The 18302-nt window shown below is 32.8% G+C and overlaps 2 protein-coding genes across 2 annotated transcripts; one reads left to right on the top strand and one right to left on the bottom strand.

Moving 5' to 3' along the window:
• The first annotated feature begins 7985 nt into the window (after positions 1 to 7985).
• LOC128188574 (hepatic leukemia factor-like) lies at positions 7986 to 11897 on the top strand. The gene is made up of 5 exons (XM_052859715.1): positions 7986 to 8172; positions 8566 to 8778; positions 9461 to 9625; positions 9846 to 9925; positions 10551 to 11897. The coding sequence occupies exons 1-5, from the start codon at positions 8088 to 8090 to the stop codon at positions 10788 to 10790; spliced, it is 783 nt and encodes a 260-aa protein (XP_052715675.1). The 5' UTR covers positions 7986 to 8087; the 3' UTR covers positions 10791 to 11897.
• LOC128188573 (kelch-like protein 40) lies at positions 11315 to 17160 on the bottom strand. The gene is made up of 3 exons (XM_052859714.1): positions 17086 to 17160; positions 15936 to 16247; positions 11315 to 15446 (listed from the first exon to the last, which is right to left on the bottom strand). Exons 2-3 carry the CDS (start codon positions 16178 to 16180, stop codon positions 14129 to 14131), a joined length of 1563 nt encoding a protein of 520 aa, XP_052715674.1. The 5' UTR covers positions 16181 to 16247; positions 17086 to 17160; the 3' UTR covers positions 11315 to 14128.
• Positions 17161 to 18302: the final 1142 nt, after the last annotated feature.

The raw sequence follows: 18302 nt of genomic DNA, 5'->3' as shown, positions 1-18302 counted from the left end.
TGGCCCAGTGGGTCTGGAGAAGAAGGTGAAAATGTGTAAAGTTTACGATAACGACGACAGACAACGGACAATTCTTGATGAGAAAAGCTCTCTTGAGCCTTCGGCTCAGATGAGCTAAAAAAGTTCAATCAAAACTCCATCAAATATAAAGCATGTATATTACTTCAATACTTCAATACTTCAATTTCAATCCTCGTTTCCTTATTTTCAAACCAATTTTTTACGTACTCCCAAAAAAGTGGGGGGGGGGGGGGGCAACTCCATGATAATTCAAATTTTTATATGTAAATTTTAAAAAAAATTTTGCTGCGGGAAAAAGTGAGGGGGGGGGGGCAGGCCCCCTGCCCCCCCCCCCCCCCCCCTGATGCTACGTGCCTGTAAGTATAGCTTGTAATGGTGTTGTGTCACTGTACATTATGCCCAGTGTCCAGTTCATTGTCGTTTGGGTTTTTTTAATTTTAATAAATTCTTATTAAATTCCTTGTGGCTTCTGATACATTTTTGGGAGTTGATTTTAATCAACTCTCGTATGCAGTTATTCAGTCAAACCGAAAGTGAAACAGTGTTTGGACCTCAGCACAAATCATCGCTGCTGACAAGACTTAGTTCTTGAAAATGATTGATGAATTCGATGTAATGTATGCTAAAGCATTGTTTTTCAAGGAAATTTATTTAAAAATACCTTGAAAATAGTCAGATTTTCAATGGTACGAACAATTTAAATATTTTTTGTAGTTGTATATATTCCTACGGAAGAGTTCAATATAGTCTTGTTCAACTCTCCGTAAATGCTTGTCGGAGATTTATGGTGTCAGCCGAGCGTTTGGTTGAACGAGACTCGAGTTCAATATTGCTTGGATCCATACAATTTTCGAGAAATATTACTGATACATAGTTTGATTGAATTAATTTTACTCTAAATATTATTTAACATGATTCATTTGGGGGTTTCTCGACATTCTTGTCGAAAAAGTCCAAAAATTCATATTATAAAAATGTGCGTAATTCAAATACAAATAAGAAACTACATGTACTTGTCATGCAAAATAACATATAATTGATTTTAAGATAAACAAACATCGACAAAATCAACTCCTGTCAGTTCTTCAGTTTTTTGATTTCGGTTTATTTATCTTACACTAAGCCTTGTTTATGAAATATATGCTGATCTTTAAGACCTTTTGAACGAATGTTTTGAACGAGAATTTAATTAAAACAAATATCATATTGGTCGATCAGATATAATTGGCACCCGATATAGGATATTTGAAACGGCAGGTCTTACAATGTAACAGATTAGCAGTTTCATACCTGTAATGCTATGGTATTTCGAGAAAGTGTAAATTAAAATACCATCCCCTCTATATTTAATATAGTACATATATTAAAATGGTGTAAATCAAAGTTTGTTTCTGCATGCAATATCAGCAATGCTACATGTAACGTTAGGATTAAAAAGATGTAAAATTGTGTGCTCTAGCGATATCGAATACTGTATTTGATACAAAAAAGGTGTAAATTAACAAATGCTTGTTTAAACCGTGAAACTGTAATCAAAACTGGTATGTAAACAACCTTGCAATACTGTATTTAGAATCAAAAAGGTGTAAATTGAAAAAAAAATTGCTGAACCCGTAAAGCTCTAACCAAAATTGGGATGAAAAACAAAATTATATGCAGTATTGGAATTAGTTGAGTTCTTCATTTAAGTACATGTATCTATCAAAAAATGCTTAATGGTGTTTTAAACTCATTTCACATTTTTTAAGTTGACTGTTGTATTTGTTTCTGCTATATTCGCTCCCTTCATGCCTTCCTTTGTACAGAAACGTATACCTGTACATGTACTTATTATATTACAACGTATTGCCCTTCATTTATTTGTATTGTCAATATAATTATAATGTAGTGTGGTCTCTTATTTATGCATTATATTGTACTGTATGCTGTGATTTTACATTATTTAAATCACCTTGTTGAATATGATCAGATTTATATATTGCTATCTGCAATATCGACTTAACAAAAAATTGAGTTAAAAATATTGATCTAAGAATGAGATTTTAGATAGAAATTTAATAAAACAAACAATAAAAATGTATATATCATTAACATATCGTTTTCAATATGCTTCCATTTTTTTGCGAGGTTAATGCGTAAATATTGTTTCGCGGCCGCTCAAATGTTACATCACATCCCTCTGAGTCTAGCTCTATAGATAGCACATGTATACATACTGACATACTGACAGTGAAAGGTTCTGTGGAACAATATACACTGACAGTGACAGCTACTGTAGAATAATGTACACTGACAGGTTCTGTGGAATAATGTACACTGACAGCTATAGCTAGTGTGGAATAATGTACACTGACAGCTATAGTTAGTGTGGAAAAGTGTACATTGACAGTGATAGCTACAGTGGAATAATGTACACTGACAGCTATATCTATTGTGGAATAATGTACACTGACAATGACAGCTAGTGTGGAATAATGTGCATGTACATTTTGAATGATTGACCAAAATTTGAATGTTATAATTTATGTTATAAGAGAGATACAGAGGTAAGAATTCACTGTTATGTAAACAAAGCTCGAGTCTTATATTTATTAACAAGTAACGTAAAGTATGGAATTACCATTTCTTTGACAAAATTACTCGTAAGAAACAAGGCAAACTTGTTCAATTTGTTTATAAGATATATTATCAATAGAAGAAAGCGACATTTGATTAAAACTTATACCAATAAAACACATATGTAAACAATAACAACGCTCGAGCTTTGTTTACAAAACAAAGAATTCCAAACTCTGTATCTTGCTCATAACTAATCTGACTTTCAAACTTTCATAAAGCATTAAAAATACCCATATTAACCATTCTAATTATTAACAAGAGGCCCATGGGCCACATCGCTCACCTGAACAGCAGTTCCTTGTAACATTACATTTCGTAGCATATGCTTTTTCTATTTTAAACATTGAACCCCTTTCTGGGAACCCAGTTATGGTCCGAGGTTTATGGTTGGCTTTAACAACATAAATAGTAACATAGGAATTAAAATGTGTAGCACTGCGGTGGGACCGCACGTACACAACCTGAAAAAGAAGAGAAGAGTTCCACTTCAAGAGGAATAACTCTCAGACTATACAGAACATCAAGAAAGATAACTCTTGGTTCCACTACATTAGAGTTTACACAATTTGAGGATCCTTGCAAAGTAATCTCACAAACTGTAGCATTATAGTTCTCGAGAAAAACTTTTTAAAAACATTTTCAATATATTTTTCTATGTTAAACTTTGAACCCCTCTTGGGGCCACAGTATTAGTCCAGTGCTAAAGTTTTAATTATTTGGAATCTACATTATTTAAGGATGCTTGCATAGTTATCTCACAAGCTGAAGCATTATAGTTCCCTAGAAAAAGATTTTTCAACATTTTCCCTCTATATTTCTATGCTAATTTAAACTTTGAACACCTCTTGGGGCCCCAGTATTAGATTGAGGTCACGGCTCTTTTAATTTCGAATCTACACTATCTGAGGGTGCTTACGTAGTTATCTGACAAATTGATGCATTGTAGTTCTCGAAAAGAAGATTTTTAAACATTTTCCATATATACCGGTACTTCTACATTTAACTTTAAACCCATCTTGGGTCCCCAGTATTAGTCCAAGGGTCACTATTTTAAAACTGTCGAACCTTCATTATCCAAGGTTGTATGCATGATAGTAATCTCACAAATTGAAGCATTGTAGTTCTCGAGAAGAAGATTTTTTAACATGTTTCCTTTATATTTCTATAATAAACTTTGACCCCATCTTGGGGCCCCAGTATTGGTCTGGGGTCACGATTTTACCAATTAGGAATCTACATAAGCGAAGGATGCATGCATAGAAATTCCACAAACTAAAACATTGTAGTTCTTGAGAAGAAAATTTTGAAACTTTTCCTTTATGTTTTTTAAAATGTTTAAATTTTGAACCCCTCTTGGTGCCCATCAATTGTCCGGGAGTTACAATTTTTTGAATCTACATTATTTAAGGATGTACATGTATGCATAGTAATATCCAAAACAGTTGCACTATAGTTCTTGAGAAGAAGATTTTAAAACATTTTCCTATATATCTTAAAATCTAAACCCCTACTGGGGCCCCAATTTTTGTTCGGGGGTCACGATTTTTACAATCTTCACTATATATACAACCTTTTGTGTATGTATTGGCATTTTTGGTGAAGTGGTTCTTGAGAAGAAAATTTTTAAACATTTTTCATATGTAGTTCTATGTTAAAATTTGAACCCCGCCTGGGGCCCCAGTTTTGGTCTGAGGGTCACGATTTTTACAATTTAGAATCTTCATTATACATTCAAGCTTTTGTGTAAATATTGGCATTTCTGGAGAAGTTGTTCTTGAGAAAAAGATTTTTTAAACATTTTCCTATGTATTTCTATGTTAAACTTTGAACCCCGCCTGGGGCCCCAGTTTTGGTCCAAGGGTCACGATTTTTACAATTTAGAATCTTCACAATATATACAAGCTTTTGTGTAAATATTGGCATTTCTGGTGCAGTGGTTCTTGAGAAGAAGATTTTTAAAGACATGCACCCTAAACTTACTGTTTCGCAATTATCTCCCTTTTGAAAAGGGCTGTGCCCTTTATTTTAACAATTTATAATCCCCTTTCCATAAGGATGCTTTGTACCAAATTTGGTTAAATTTGGCCCAGTGGTTTTTGAGAAGAAGTTGAAAATGTGAAAAGTTTACAGACGGACGGACGGACAGACAGACAGACAGACAGACAGACAGACAGACAGACGGACGGACGGACGGACGGACGGACGGACGACGGACAACGGGTGATCAGAAAAGCTCACTTGAACCTTCGGTTCAGGTGAGCTAAAAATGGAAAAATAAAATTTAAAATATTGAGCTCAAATCGTGTCCAAGTCCCTTTAAACAATAAAATGCCTTCTTTGGTGATTCGTGTCGGTATGAAGGTAGCCGGCATAACTCATCAAAGAAAGCATTCTATTGTTAATATTTAATTACAATAATTTTTAAACGTTAATTTAATAACTAAAGTCAAAGTCAATACCAAGATATTTATGCAGCACATTTGGACGATTTTGAAAAAAAAAATACACATACCTGTGAGAGAAGTGCAATTAAAATCGATTAAAGGGAAAATATCCAAGATATCTTTGTTGACATATCTTTATTGACACATTATCATCTTTCACGCGGAAAAATTCACAAGAACGACAACCGATTTCTTAAGGAGATTTATGATGGAAATGTTGACATCTTTTCTCAATGCGGAAGTTACTCGTTTCTACTTATCATCCTGGTACATTTATGATATCTCTTTTGCAATGCATGGAAAATCCCCGTAGACTTTTATTTTCAGCCGTGCATTGAAACCTGACAAGCTAAAAGGAGTGTTTCAAAGGTGACCTCATCGGAATTTTTCATAGTATTAATCGAATTAAAATTTATTTTTTTGGTTTTAAATTTTAAAAAATGCCTTTTATTATAAAGTCTTTGAAATGACTGTTAAACTTTTTTCCGTAGTTTGTGTTTGTTCGTTCGTATTACGTTTTGCACCTTTTATTACTTTTGTCTCATTGCCCTATAAATACCATGCACATCTAAACCATGTTTTTTTTTTTAAAGATTTCGAGAAAATTAAGAAAGAAATGAACTTTATCAATTTAAACATACACTGAGTTGTCGATCAAAATATTTACGCAAAAGCTAGGTTGCAAAGGAATGATGTTTTACCCATTATCTCTTAAATTCCTATGATGATGAAATTCGGTGAAATAGTGATTAATTTATAATCTAAATGAAAGCCGTCAAGAAGAATAGTATCTTTTGCCCATCTTTGTACTTCGACCTACTGATAGTATGAAATATTCTCTCCAAAGAGGTGGACAGACAAAACCATCCATGAAGCATTTTCCTTTCTTTATAATGGTAACATGATCATCAAATCGCCTTTTTGTTTTTGTAGTATTATAGCATCCTTTTGTACATTGCACCAACAACCGATTAATAAAACAGAAAAAATCGTGTCTTTCAATCATTAGCGTTATATACCTTGTCAACTCGTGTAACGAACGATAACTCCAGGTTATGAAAATATCCGAAATAGTACCTCGTCTCGTGATAACTAATAGGCGTAAGGAATTTCCATGTACAGATGTACAAAGAGAATTACAATATGGGTAATAAAAATGTTGAAGTTTAGCTATCAAACATTGAAAAAGTTCCTTTACATTTTACATTTGTATATTCCAGGCACGTAGCATCGGGGGGGGGGGGGGGGGGGGGGGGGGCAGGGGGGTCTGCCCCCCCCCCCCCCCCCACTTTTTCTCGCAGCAACAATTTTTTTAAAATTTACATATAAAAAATGGAATTATCATGGAGTTGCCCCCCCCCCCCCCCACTATTTTGGGAGTATGTAAAAAATTGATATGAAAATAAAAAGGAAATGAGGAGTGAAATTGAAGTTATATAGTACGCCTGCACCCCCCAAAAAAGATTTTTTGGATGAGTCTGCCCCCCCCCCCCCCCCCACTTTCAAAAACGATGCTGCGTGCCTGTATTCTATATGCTATAAATGATAAAAAATAATTATACAATTCGGTGACCCGTGTTTCTTCCAGGTAGAACCTAACAACAATATTTTTCCATTTAATAACAAAATTTAAGTACCCGCTTGCCGTTTTTTCGATCTTCTACATGTACACATTCAAAAGTGTTCCGCATTTTCAATTTTTTTAAAATGTTTACATTTAGCAGTGATATTTTTATTCCATTTGCTCACTAACAGATTATTACATAAAAGATTGTTTAGAAGTTTGTAATTAAACTCTGCTAAGGCTTTGTGTTCAGTACAGTGTATTTTAATTTTCTAAATGATTGTATTTCCATACATTTTTGTGTATTAATACACACGCATGTATCATCTTTTTAGCTGAAAAATTATCCCCACTTTTTGTCATATCCGATGATTTAGATCTTTATTTAACACTGAGGTAATTGATAGTCTATCAAAAGTGAAAAATAGTTTACAGAGTTATTTAAATTTCAAAGAAATAAAAAATCAAATAGTCCTAATTTATGTACACTCTGATGTTGAAATAGATATTCACGATAAAAATGTTTACTGAATTTTTACTCACAGATAATGTTCAAAAAGTCTTCTTTTTTTACGAATAAAGGTTAAGGTGGTATGGGACTCCTCGTTGCTTATGACGTAAACTTTCTATAGAAACAATAAAATCAATTTACCCGAGTATAATTTTATTTAATGTTTTGTTTTCCCAAAACTGATACCTAATTTAACGGCGTAGCGCAATGGGTCATCTGAACAATATTTCAGTAACAAGTTTTGAGTTCGAATCCCACTGGTGCTTTTATAATTTTTACCTTTCCAAAAAACTTTTGAGGATTTTTTTTTATTTTATTTATTTTTTTTTGAATTAAAAAATTTTAAATCGGTGAAAGTATTTTTTTTATTTATAATTAAATTTCATATAATGTACGTTAGGTTAATCCTATGCATCGCTTGCCCCCCCCCCCCCTCCCCCCTTTCCAATATTGCTGGATCCATTTCAGCTAAGCAGTTAGAGGATTTCATGTTTTTACTATGCAAAACCTAGAATTCATGGTCTCCCGGGTGCTTCTACCCGGGCCTTGCCTTATAAACCCGTTGTTGGGGAGGGGGGGGTTCGCAGTCGGTATATGCATACCGGAAATCCTTAGCTGAAGGTCAACATCTACAGGGTCTGCCACATGGGTTTACTCGTGTTTTTAAGTGGTCAGCATAACTAGGACAGATTATCGTACTACATGTATTGACCCCTGCCGGCGGTCATTTCGCTTCGTACGGCTGTACTGCGAGATCACATGATGACATACTAATATTTGATTGGCTAGTGCATCGGTCTGTCTAAATTTAGAATCGACAATTTACGTAAATCTTGTTTATCGCACATGCATTGACACGGGACTACGTGTTTACCCACTAGGAAGACCAACCAGTAACACAGTTGCAGTACAATTTGACGGAAAGAAAATGAATCTCTTTGATTTTGGCCAAGGAATTACTTTGAAAGAATTATTGGAAAACCCAGATTTGAAGAATCCACCCAAACTGGTCGGTAAGTAGGCAATATTTTAAGCAAGAAAGCCTTAACCAGACAATTTTTTTCTCGAACCTTCTAAGTTTCTATTGCAACTGTAAGTGGAATTTGCATGCTCATCTGTTCAATATTAATCTAAAATTGCATCATTACATATTTAAGAGTTATACTGGCGTGCGACCAGTCTTTGCCAAATACTATTTCTCGCCAGTGCATTTTTACGTCATTTTTCGTATAATTATTATTTTATGTGTTGATAAAATGACGTAACAATGCACTGGCGAGAAATGGTACTGGGCGAGAAATGGTCGCACGCCACTGGCACCAGTATAAATTGTCTTATAAATGCATTAAAACTACAGCATACATGCATATCCAGAGACAGAAAGAGTAATGTCATAAAATTTACAGATGGCAAAGAAAAGGGAAAGACAGCAACAGGCAGGTTTGATTCCTCCTCGGCATTTCTGGGGCCTAATCTCTGGAACAATCCTGAAAACAATGACTTCAATTTGGAATTCATGGATCTTGATGAGTTCTTGTCAGAAACTGGAATGGGTTCTGGTGACAATTCAAACTCCAGTGAGGGAAGGTTAGCAGCAAGCCCTCCACCATCACCAGAAGGTATGATAGCATACTTCCAAACTCCCTCCATGAAATTTGTCATTTATATGCCCTAGATATAAACCATTTTAACAAGAGCTTGGAATTTGGATAGTTGTATCAAACAGCAATGTGACAAAGGCCTGTCTATTTCATTGCTGGCCTCTCAGCCATGGCTCTTTGAAATCAACAAGATTTATCTGGCTTTTAAGCTTGGACTATGCAATCGGTGCATGTTTTGCTTGAAACCCATCATTTTTAACTTGTTTTGACGCAAGAAAGAGATAGTCCAACTGAATGTCCAAGGTCTTGTTAAAATAGTTCTAATTTCTGCATACATACCCATCAGGTTGTTCAATAAAATCAAACACTTAATTTAGCAAGTTTTATGTTGTAAAAAATTGCATTTCTGTTTATTGTCTGGTCAGTCACTTACATTCTGAATTTCAATTTTGTCATGATTGACTATCAAGATTCAAGAACAATCATTTCAACAATGTAACTGATAACATGTATGTATATTGAAAACCATATTTATTGTGGATACTTGAAAACACAGGGATTGGGTCAAATCCTGCGTTAGAAAAATGTTGATAGAATTATTATATATGCATGTCTGTAAACAACAAACATTGAATTGAGACATTTCTACAGACTTCATGATAGCAATTTAGTACTAAATGTTGTTTTTGAAATTTGACAGATCTGGCAGATGTTTTAATCCCACTGATAGAATCACCTCAGAAAGAGGAAACTACAGAAGTCCCATCTTCACCACAAAAGGATAGCCCTACTGCTACCTCGCCCCCTAGTCCAAGTGTCCAGTATGATATTGACCCCACAGATCTTGCTTTGGCATCAATTCCAGGTAAAAAAAAATTCAGTATGTTTAAATGGTTTGCAAAAGTAGTTTTCTTACTATAGTCTGTCTCAAGTTACTGTACTGTCACTTTTGAACAATGAAAAAAAAAATTACTTTAAATATTTATCTTTGTAACCTATTTAGGTTCAAACATTTATTATTGTAAAGTTAAAGTTCAAACATTTATTATTGTAAAGTTAAATCAAGGTGAAAATTTTCATTTAAGGTCAGAATTTTGATCCAAAGAGAAGGAGGTTTACTGAAGATGAACTGAAGCCTCAGCCAATCATTAAGAAGTCAAGAAAGGTAAGAACTGATTGTATTGCCATTAATGACCATTTCATTTAACACGACCAGCAGGTCTGACCTTGTTGTTTTTCCCAAGTAAATCATCTGAAATGTTATTAATAAGTAATGGTAATGAGATGACGCAGTAGATCTTTGTTTCTGTTCTGTAAACAACACACACACAGAGCGAGCTTGACCTAATTTAAATACAAGCTTTTCTGATTTAGCTAGACTAAATAATTTCATTGCAATATGGAAATAGTAATAAAAGTTTCAACAGGTATTTTTTAGAATAAATTGATTTTATTGTAACACATAAAGTGTGGATGAAAAAAAGTTTTTGTCATAATTATAGACAAGGTAATTCTATAATATGGGCTTACATTTTCTACATTCTTAATTGATAGTATCTGACATGTTCCTGTACCATCTAAAAAAAAAAAATACACAGCTCACTTCTTTGCTCAAGCATAAATGCCAATAGTGTTTGGAAGGCAAACATTTTATTGTCAACAATTGAGTGAAAATTGGCCCAGAATTATTAAGCTGCTGTGAATTGAGACATTGTGATAGTGTCGATAGAGCATCCATTAACTGTTCTGTTGTAAATGTTCACAACTCATTAGGATCAACTTTTTTTCAGGTGTATGTACCTGATGAGTGCAAGGATCAGAAATACTGGTCACGAAGAAAGAAGAACAACGTCGCAGCAAAGAGATCCAGAGAGGCGCGCCGAATCAAAGAAAATCAGATCGCGCTGCGAGCTGCCTATCTGGAGAAGGAGAACAGTACTTTGAAAGACGAACTTAAAAATCTGAAACTTGAAAATACACAGTTGTCGACTCGACTCGAAAAATATGAAGGAAAACGACCATTGCTGTAGCTCCCATTAAGGATCAGAAGATATTTGTTTTTATGCGTCTTCATCTATAACTTCATTTCCTCGGATCATTCTGTTAGTGTAAATGGTTGTTATTGAAATATTTGTACAATTTCTACCTCTTTTTCATCAAGCACACTCTACTTAAATTACATGTAAAAGTAACAGGTTATCAAAATATTGTTAAAGTTCTTCTAAAGACACAAATGACATAAAATGGAGGGCATTATATATATTTTATCTATATTGTATACTTTTTATATTCAGGATTTTGTTATAATAGAATTAAGTGCGTTTTAGATCATGATATTATAAAGACCTGGAAATGAAGTGTTACGATATAATATTATTGTTTTGATTGTTTTGACGATCATTGTAAATATTCATTGTGTATAGAATTCCTTCATAAGAGGGTTGAAAATAGGCCTTTAAATATATATTATAGTATTGTTTGCAAATTCTGTTGTTTAAAATTTGTTATAACAACATATAGTTCCTGAAGCACATTTTATTTGCCTGATTGATGGAAAACTGAACAAAATGTAAAAAAAAAAAAAAAAAAAAAAAAAACAAAAGAAACAACAAAAAAAGTTTTAAAAAAAAAAAGAAAAAGAAGAAAGATATGTATTTTAAAAAATGAATTAAAGTTTTTTAGTTCTAAAGTTATATGCTGGTTAGTAGAATGTTTTTGTAGATTCACAGTAGTCAAAGTGGATAGAGAAACAAACTGGTACATATAGCTTGATACTGTGCATTTATAGTTATACATGTACAATGTTAACTTTTTTAAGTTGTTTTTTCTGCATGTACAAATCATGACATATTAGTAATGTTCTACTTTACCTGACATTTGTAAAACTTTATTTTTAATTGTTAAATTTTATGAAGCAAGGTAATATAATGTCTGTGTTAAACCTGTTGCAATTTCATATACTATGGTTCCTATTTGAATAACTATTATTCTGTTTAAAAGCAATATTCTTTGATACAGAATTTTTGACTCTATGGAACACTTATCTACATGGTTAAAGAAAAATCATGCAAATTTGGCTGTGATATGTGGCCCCTTTATTGTGTTTTGTTAAAAATATTAAAAATTATAAAACTCCACTTTTTCTGTTTTTTATTTTAATGGTAGCAGAATTAAATTACGGTACAGTGCTACTACAATGCGAAGAATGATTGACATGGACTTTGAAAAAAACATAATTTTACCTCTTTTTTGACCAATTTTAAGGTTACAATTTGATGCATACTGATCTGCAAAACTTGAATAAAATTGATGTACATTAATTGTGGAGAAGAAGGTTTTGGAGGTAATGAGCTACATGAAGAATTTGCTTAGGACAAAATGGTACAGAACATTAACAATATCGAGAACATGGGTTCAACAATGTACTGAGAATTGCTTTTAATTACTAAAAATGTACCGCTGTATATTATGGACATCAGATTTCAGATTACCTAGATTAAATCTGATTTTGTTGAGCATCCAAGATATAAATATACATATTAGATTGTATGATAAGTCAGAATAGAATAAGTGATAGTATAAACATTCATATTACTAAGTTATATTGGAAGGAAGAACTAGATTTTGGCCATAATGAAAATCAAGCAGCAGGTTTTGTTTCCAAAACAAAGAGTGGATGACATTCTCTGTGTGTCCATCTGAATCTGTCTACCGCTGCATATGTTTCCATAGCCATGCATATCTTCTAAATTGACAAGATAATTACATGTACATGTAGTATATCTCAACATCACTATTCTTTCAAAGACTTAAAACAGGTTAAAGGCTTTATTATAGCAAGATGTGATTATGTGTGACCAAAATTATCAACTCATAATAGTAAATACTCAAAGGATGATTACTTAGATAAACCGAAGTCTTGAGTTTAGAGTAAAACTTGTTCAGTATGAGCATGGATATAGCAAAGTTTGTGTGGTCTGGACTCCCTTATAAAATTCTCATCTTTTCTTTTGAAAACTTTTAGGTTATAATAAATTTGAATAAAATAATGTTTACAGATACATGTAATCTCAAATCAATTAAGAGTCCAGGAAGAAGTATACAAGTATTTAAATTTGCATATAGTTAAGAACGAGCTTCAAAAGTTAACAAGTTAAAATTGGCTTTATATTTTGTATATATTTACCATATTCAAATGATAGATCAAAGGTCAATATCAGCAAAATGTCAAGGTTATTGATAGAGATCAAAGGCCAAACCTTTTTAGGAAATTATAAGTTTTCATGTTTAAAAAATCAATGTGTTTAAAAAATCAGAATAAATTAATAATACATATTATTTTTCAAATGTGTCTCATTTCTTAAAGAAAACTCTTAACAAGCACTTTGATGAAATATAAATTTATTCTACTGTAGCCTACCAATGAAAACAAAACAAGAAAATAAAGTTTAACTGAAATTAAAATCCATCGATTCTTTAAAACCAGGGATTCAACGTTGAACTACTGTAAACAAAATTCATGCAAGCAGTTAAAACCCTAAAAGTTACTAAAAAGTCCATTTCTTTTAAGAAATGGTAATTTGAGTGGATATACCTACATGTAAATCCAACCCCAAATGCCATATTTTATTCTCTCTTAATAGTATTAATTATATATATAGTTTAGAATCATGTACATAAATATCATCTGTCTTGTAATCATGATTATTATAAATAAATAAAATAACAGGTTTTTATAAAATAATTGCTGTATAATACTATAATAATAATATAATCACCAGCTATGACAGTTAAATGTACAGGTAAAAAAACAAGTAACTAAGGAACATGCATAAGTAAAATATATCAAACAAATAAAATATATATACATAATTATATGTATAGTAAATGCAAAACATTAAACTGCAAAAACAGCAATACATTTACAGATTCATTCTTTTTTTAATTAGTTGATACCATATACAAGTATCAACAAAATTAAATCCTAAATAAAATTTTAAATACCAGTACATGTAGTCATACATGTATGTTTAGAAAACAACATATTACTACAAAACCATTTTAGGTTGCAAATCAACAAAATTTTATTAGAGAAAAAATTCTGATTCTACAAACAATTTTTTGTCAATAAATTTACTGTGGAATCATTATAGAATTTGTGGTGGTTCAATTTTCACAGGATCCTCTAACCCACAAAGTAACATTAAAATTAATTTTGAAACAGTCTTGTTGTATATATCTACAAGTAAATCCATAAAATAGCATTCCCATTTATGGACAATGCAGAAAAAAATGGCCCCCACTTATTAAATTGATTCCATGCATTCTAATGACATCATGCCAGTGATTAAAATTTTATTTTCACTTTTTACTCATCTTTCTCAAAAACAAAGCCTGGAAACTGACCAATAGAAGTGTTTGTGCCGTTCAGTCCATTGTCATTAGGAATGAAAGTAAAAGTAACATCCCCTTCAGTCACCATTTCTTTTCCAGATTTACCGTAAAAACTTGTGGGGCCCTTCATTACCATTTCCACAGTGTAGACAACATCTGCCACAAAACGCATAGGTGGACTAATCCTGATCAAGTGGTATTTTTCCCTTCCATCAGATGCAAATTCCTTGTTAGGAATGGCCTTTTTCACTGTGCCATCTTCTAGTATTTTCATGTTGACTTTGTAAGACCCTTGCCTTTGATGGCTTCCAAACAAATATACTCCATGTAAATTTCCAGAGTGACTTGGAATGATCGATATAGCGTCTGCATTATCTCTTAAGTAGGCTTTTCCGCTCAAGATGCCACCAAATCTCCAAAGAGTAACAGTATTTTCTATCATGGCATCTTGAAATGGTTGTGCACCAGCTAGCTCAGTTGATGAAGACCTTCTAGCTGGCTGGGCCCTTGACCGATTCAAATTATTATTTCCTCTAGGAGGTATGGGAGTTGGACCTTGTCTTCCAGATGCAAGAACATGTTCCGAGGAACTATATGGATCCGTCTCTAACTGCAGTATAGAAGAGGATTGCAACACAGATGTTGAGGGAATTTGCAACGTTTGTGAGGCCATTGCTTGCAGGCCATTGGGTGACTCTCTGGTTGGTGAAGATTGTGATTGGTTTACACTTCTTTCATTGGATGCCGATGACAATGTTCTGTTACGCTTTACCAATATTTGGAATATATTGATTATTCTTGTTTTATCCAAAATTTCTGTATTTGAAACATGATTTGTAAAATAATCTGTATCCATTTTTTCAAACTTTATACAATCAACCACGGGTTCTAATAACTCTTTGATATTTCTGTCATTTACTTCACGATTTTGTCTTCTGCACAGACTCTCTGCCCAAAGTTTTGCTACATCAAACTTTTTCTCTTCTGTTAAGGTTATTCTGTCACTTTTAAAAATATCAATCAAACATTTTTGAGGTAGCTCAAATATACCCTCAGAACTTAACAACTCTTCAGCATCTCGATAGAAAACATTTAAGGCTCTATCTTTTTCACTTTGACAGTTCTTATCATATGCCATCTTTAGGAAAAGGCACACATTCTCTTTAGAGATATTTTCTTTCATTTTATTAAAGCACAGTTTTTTTAATTCTTCTATTCCATATCTATTAGCTGCTTCGAACAACTGTGTGGCTGAACCAGAGTTAAAATCAACATCATCTGTGTAGATAAACCTAAAATTGTGGCATAAATGGATTATATACTGGTATATCAAAAATTTTCTGCAATCATAAATCAACTTTAGTTTTAACAAATTGCACGTTTTTCAAGAGAGTGTCAGGACTTCAAATAATTTGCAACAGCAATACGTTGATTCATAATGGGCCATCCTTTAAAAAATATTTGTTTGGAATTGCCACCTTGAGGTTTCTAAATCCAGGAGGGGGGGAATTATGTTTTACTTTTCAAACTTGAAGTTTAACTAATTAAAAATAAATTAAAAATAAAAATTTCCATATTAAAACAAGTTCTTTATATTTTGCTAATAAAATTTTATCAGCATTTTATCAGCATTTTATCAGTATTTCAATGAGGCGGGAGGCAATTCCAAACAAACAATTATTTTATTTTGGCCTTGACAAAGTTTTCTTTTTTCATAAGAATTTTTGAAGTAGCTGATTAAATAAACTTAACTATCATAATGCAGAGAAAAAAACACTTACTGTAACATTTTTTTGAATATGTGTGGTTCTATATCTTCCACTTGAATTTCCTGGGACATTCTTTGATGTGTAAGTTGTGATTGGAATACAGCACTGCGACTGATCAGCATGTAACGGTGGGCTCTAATTTCTTCCCCTCCCACAACAAATGTCACATCGCCCTCCACCTCGTGAACAAGCATGTACTTGTTACACTGCACAACATTCCGTCCTATTCGCCAATCCATGTTCCCACCGGTTGCCATTCTTCACTACTCAAGGTGTTAATTTCACTGTCCTATAGTTTAATCCACAGGAACAATAAATCAGCAACTGAAATATATACGAAATTAAAAAAAAACTGATGATTAATAATTTCTTAAATGATATTAGCACAATACGTGCCAGTACCTAACTTATCCACTACTAAGCTAATTTATATGAAGTACATGTATTTACGTGTCATATTCTAAAGAATATAGGATAAAATGGTCCAGGATGGAAAATGAAAGTCTACAATGACCATCATTACAGAATGAAATTTTCTTACTGGTATATGTCACTGAAAATGTGCTGTGATGTATACATAAATTCTGAGAAAATTTGCTGTTTAACCTAGAAATGGATCGCGAGCCAAGAACTTCTGTTCTTCTGACAAATGCTAACGTTATGAAACAGAGATGTACAAACCATTATAATCAATGAATCTACCTTCTACTCAAACTACTGCAATTAACAAAATGGAACAGGGAAAATATAATGAGGTGAGCATCAAATCCTATATTGCATGAATACAAATTCAACATGTTAAGCTGAACTATAAGTAGACTAACTATAGCAGTACCTGGACATTCTATCAATATTCAGAATATAGAACAAAATAGGAAAAAAATTTTCATGGTAGTCTATAGCATTTAATACCCAAAAAAAATCAGCAGAGAAAACCAATTCACGATGACCTTAGGTGAATGCTTTGGGTAAAAATTCAACAGTTCTACTTTCGTTTTGAAAATTTGCTTTTATCAAATCGGTATTACCTCGCCCATTTAGAGCTATCTTTGGGCATTTGCATAATAGTTTGATATAAATTAAAATCATCGATTGACCCATTTCTATAACATGTCACCAAATTTAGTATATTGTCCTTTGACAAACTCAGTTCTTAACTTACAAAAAAATCAACTAACAGCCATCTTCCATCAGGAGCAGATAACTCTCTGGTACTAAAAGAACTATAAAAATAAAAGATTTTGTATAAATAATGGAACGAAAGTTTAATTATCAGGAAGAGTGCCAGATGATAGACACAACGGTATTATTATTTATGACCAACCCCCACCCCCCGCCTTAAAAAAAAAATGCACGGGTAGGCTCATGGGCCACATGGCTCACCTTGGTATGGAGCAACAGAAGAGTCGTCCAGGTGATCACTGTTCAAAGAAAAGATCTATACATTGGCTTGCTATATCATATCATTTTGACCCAAAAATCTTAAGAAAATTCTTCAGAAGTACTTCCTTTCTATCTTGTCTGTGAGCTGTAAGATGTAACTCAGTATGATGAATTCCAGTATGCTCCTCCTGATCTCATCAAGTCATGGTTATAAAAAATCGCACCAGCCTATTTTGACAACTTTCTTAACAGTAACTTTATAAAACTCTGAAGATTCTTTGATGTAAAATTGAAACATGTAACAACCCCCCCTCCCCCCAATCCTCCTACAGAAAATATACATGATTGTATTTATATAAATATATTTTAAATTTTTCTCCCCCTTGAATGGAACCTTTATCTAAACAACCTTGAAAGACAATAACCAAAACATAATTTGAGTTCAGTTTGATTGTGGTTCTTGAGAATAAGTAAGTCAAAATATGTACATTATGTAAGAGGCTTAAAGACTGACAAAACAAATGCTGTAGATAAGTAGATGTAGATTTTGTTTTAGCACTGTACTTGATTAATAATGGTCCCTACTCAGCGAATGTTAGGTTGAAGTGGTGTCTTTTCTCTTGAAAATATTAATTTGACACTTTATATAATTAAAAAGTCCAATATTTCATGTTAACTGATTATTTTTTCGATCATTGGAAACCAATTATTTTTCTCTTTAGAATTTTAGATTTAAATCAGACACCTGATGTTATATATTTTTCTCATAACTAAATATATATACCCCTACCTGATAATACACAAGGTACACATCACCACCATCTTAGGTTTATTTAAGTTGATTGGTTATATTTATCACTGACAGGAGTAATGCTCCGTTTTGGTTGAATCAGTTAAAAACTCAGGTATTAAAAAACCAATCGGATGACAGAGAGGGTCGCAAAATAAATTTAATGATGGGTTTTAAGAAAAAATTCCACCTTTAGATGTGACAGT

This window comes from Crassostrea angulata, chromosome 6 (assembly GCF_025612915.1).
Source record: "Crassostrea angulata isolate pt1a10 chromosome 6, ASM2561291v2, whole genome shotgun sequence".
Taxonomy (NCBI): domain Eukaryota; kingdom Metazoa; phylum Mollusca; class Bivalvia; order Ostreida; family Ostreidae; genus Magallana; species Magallana angulata.
This window is presented reverse-complemented; position numbering and strand designations above follow the sequence as displayed.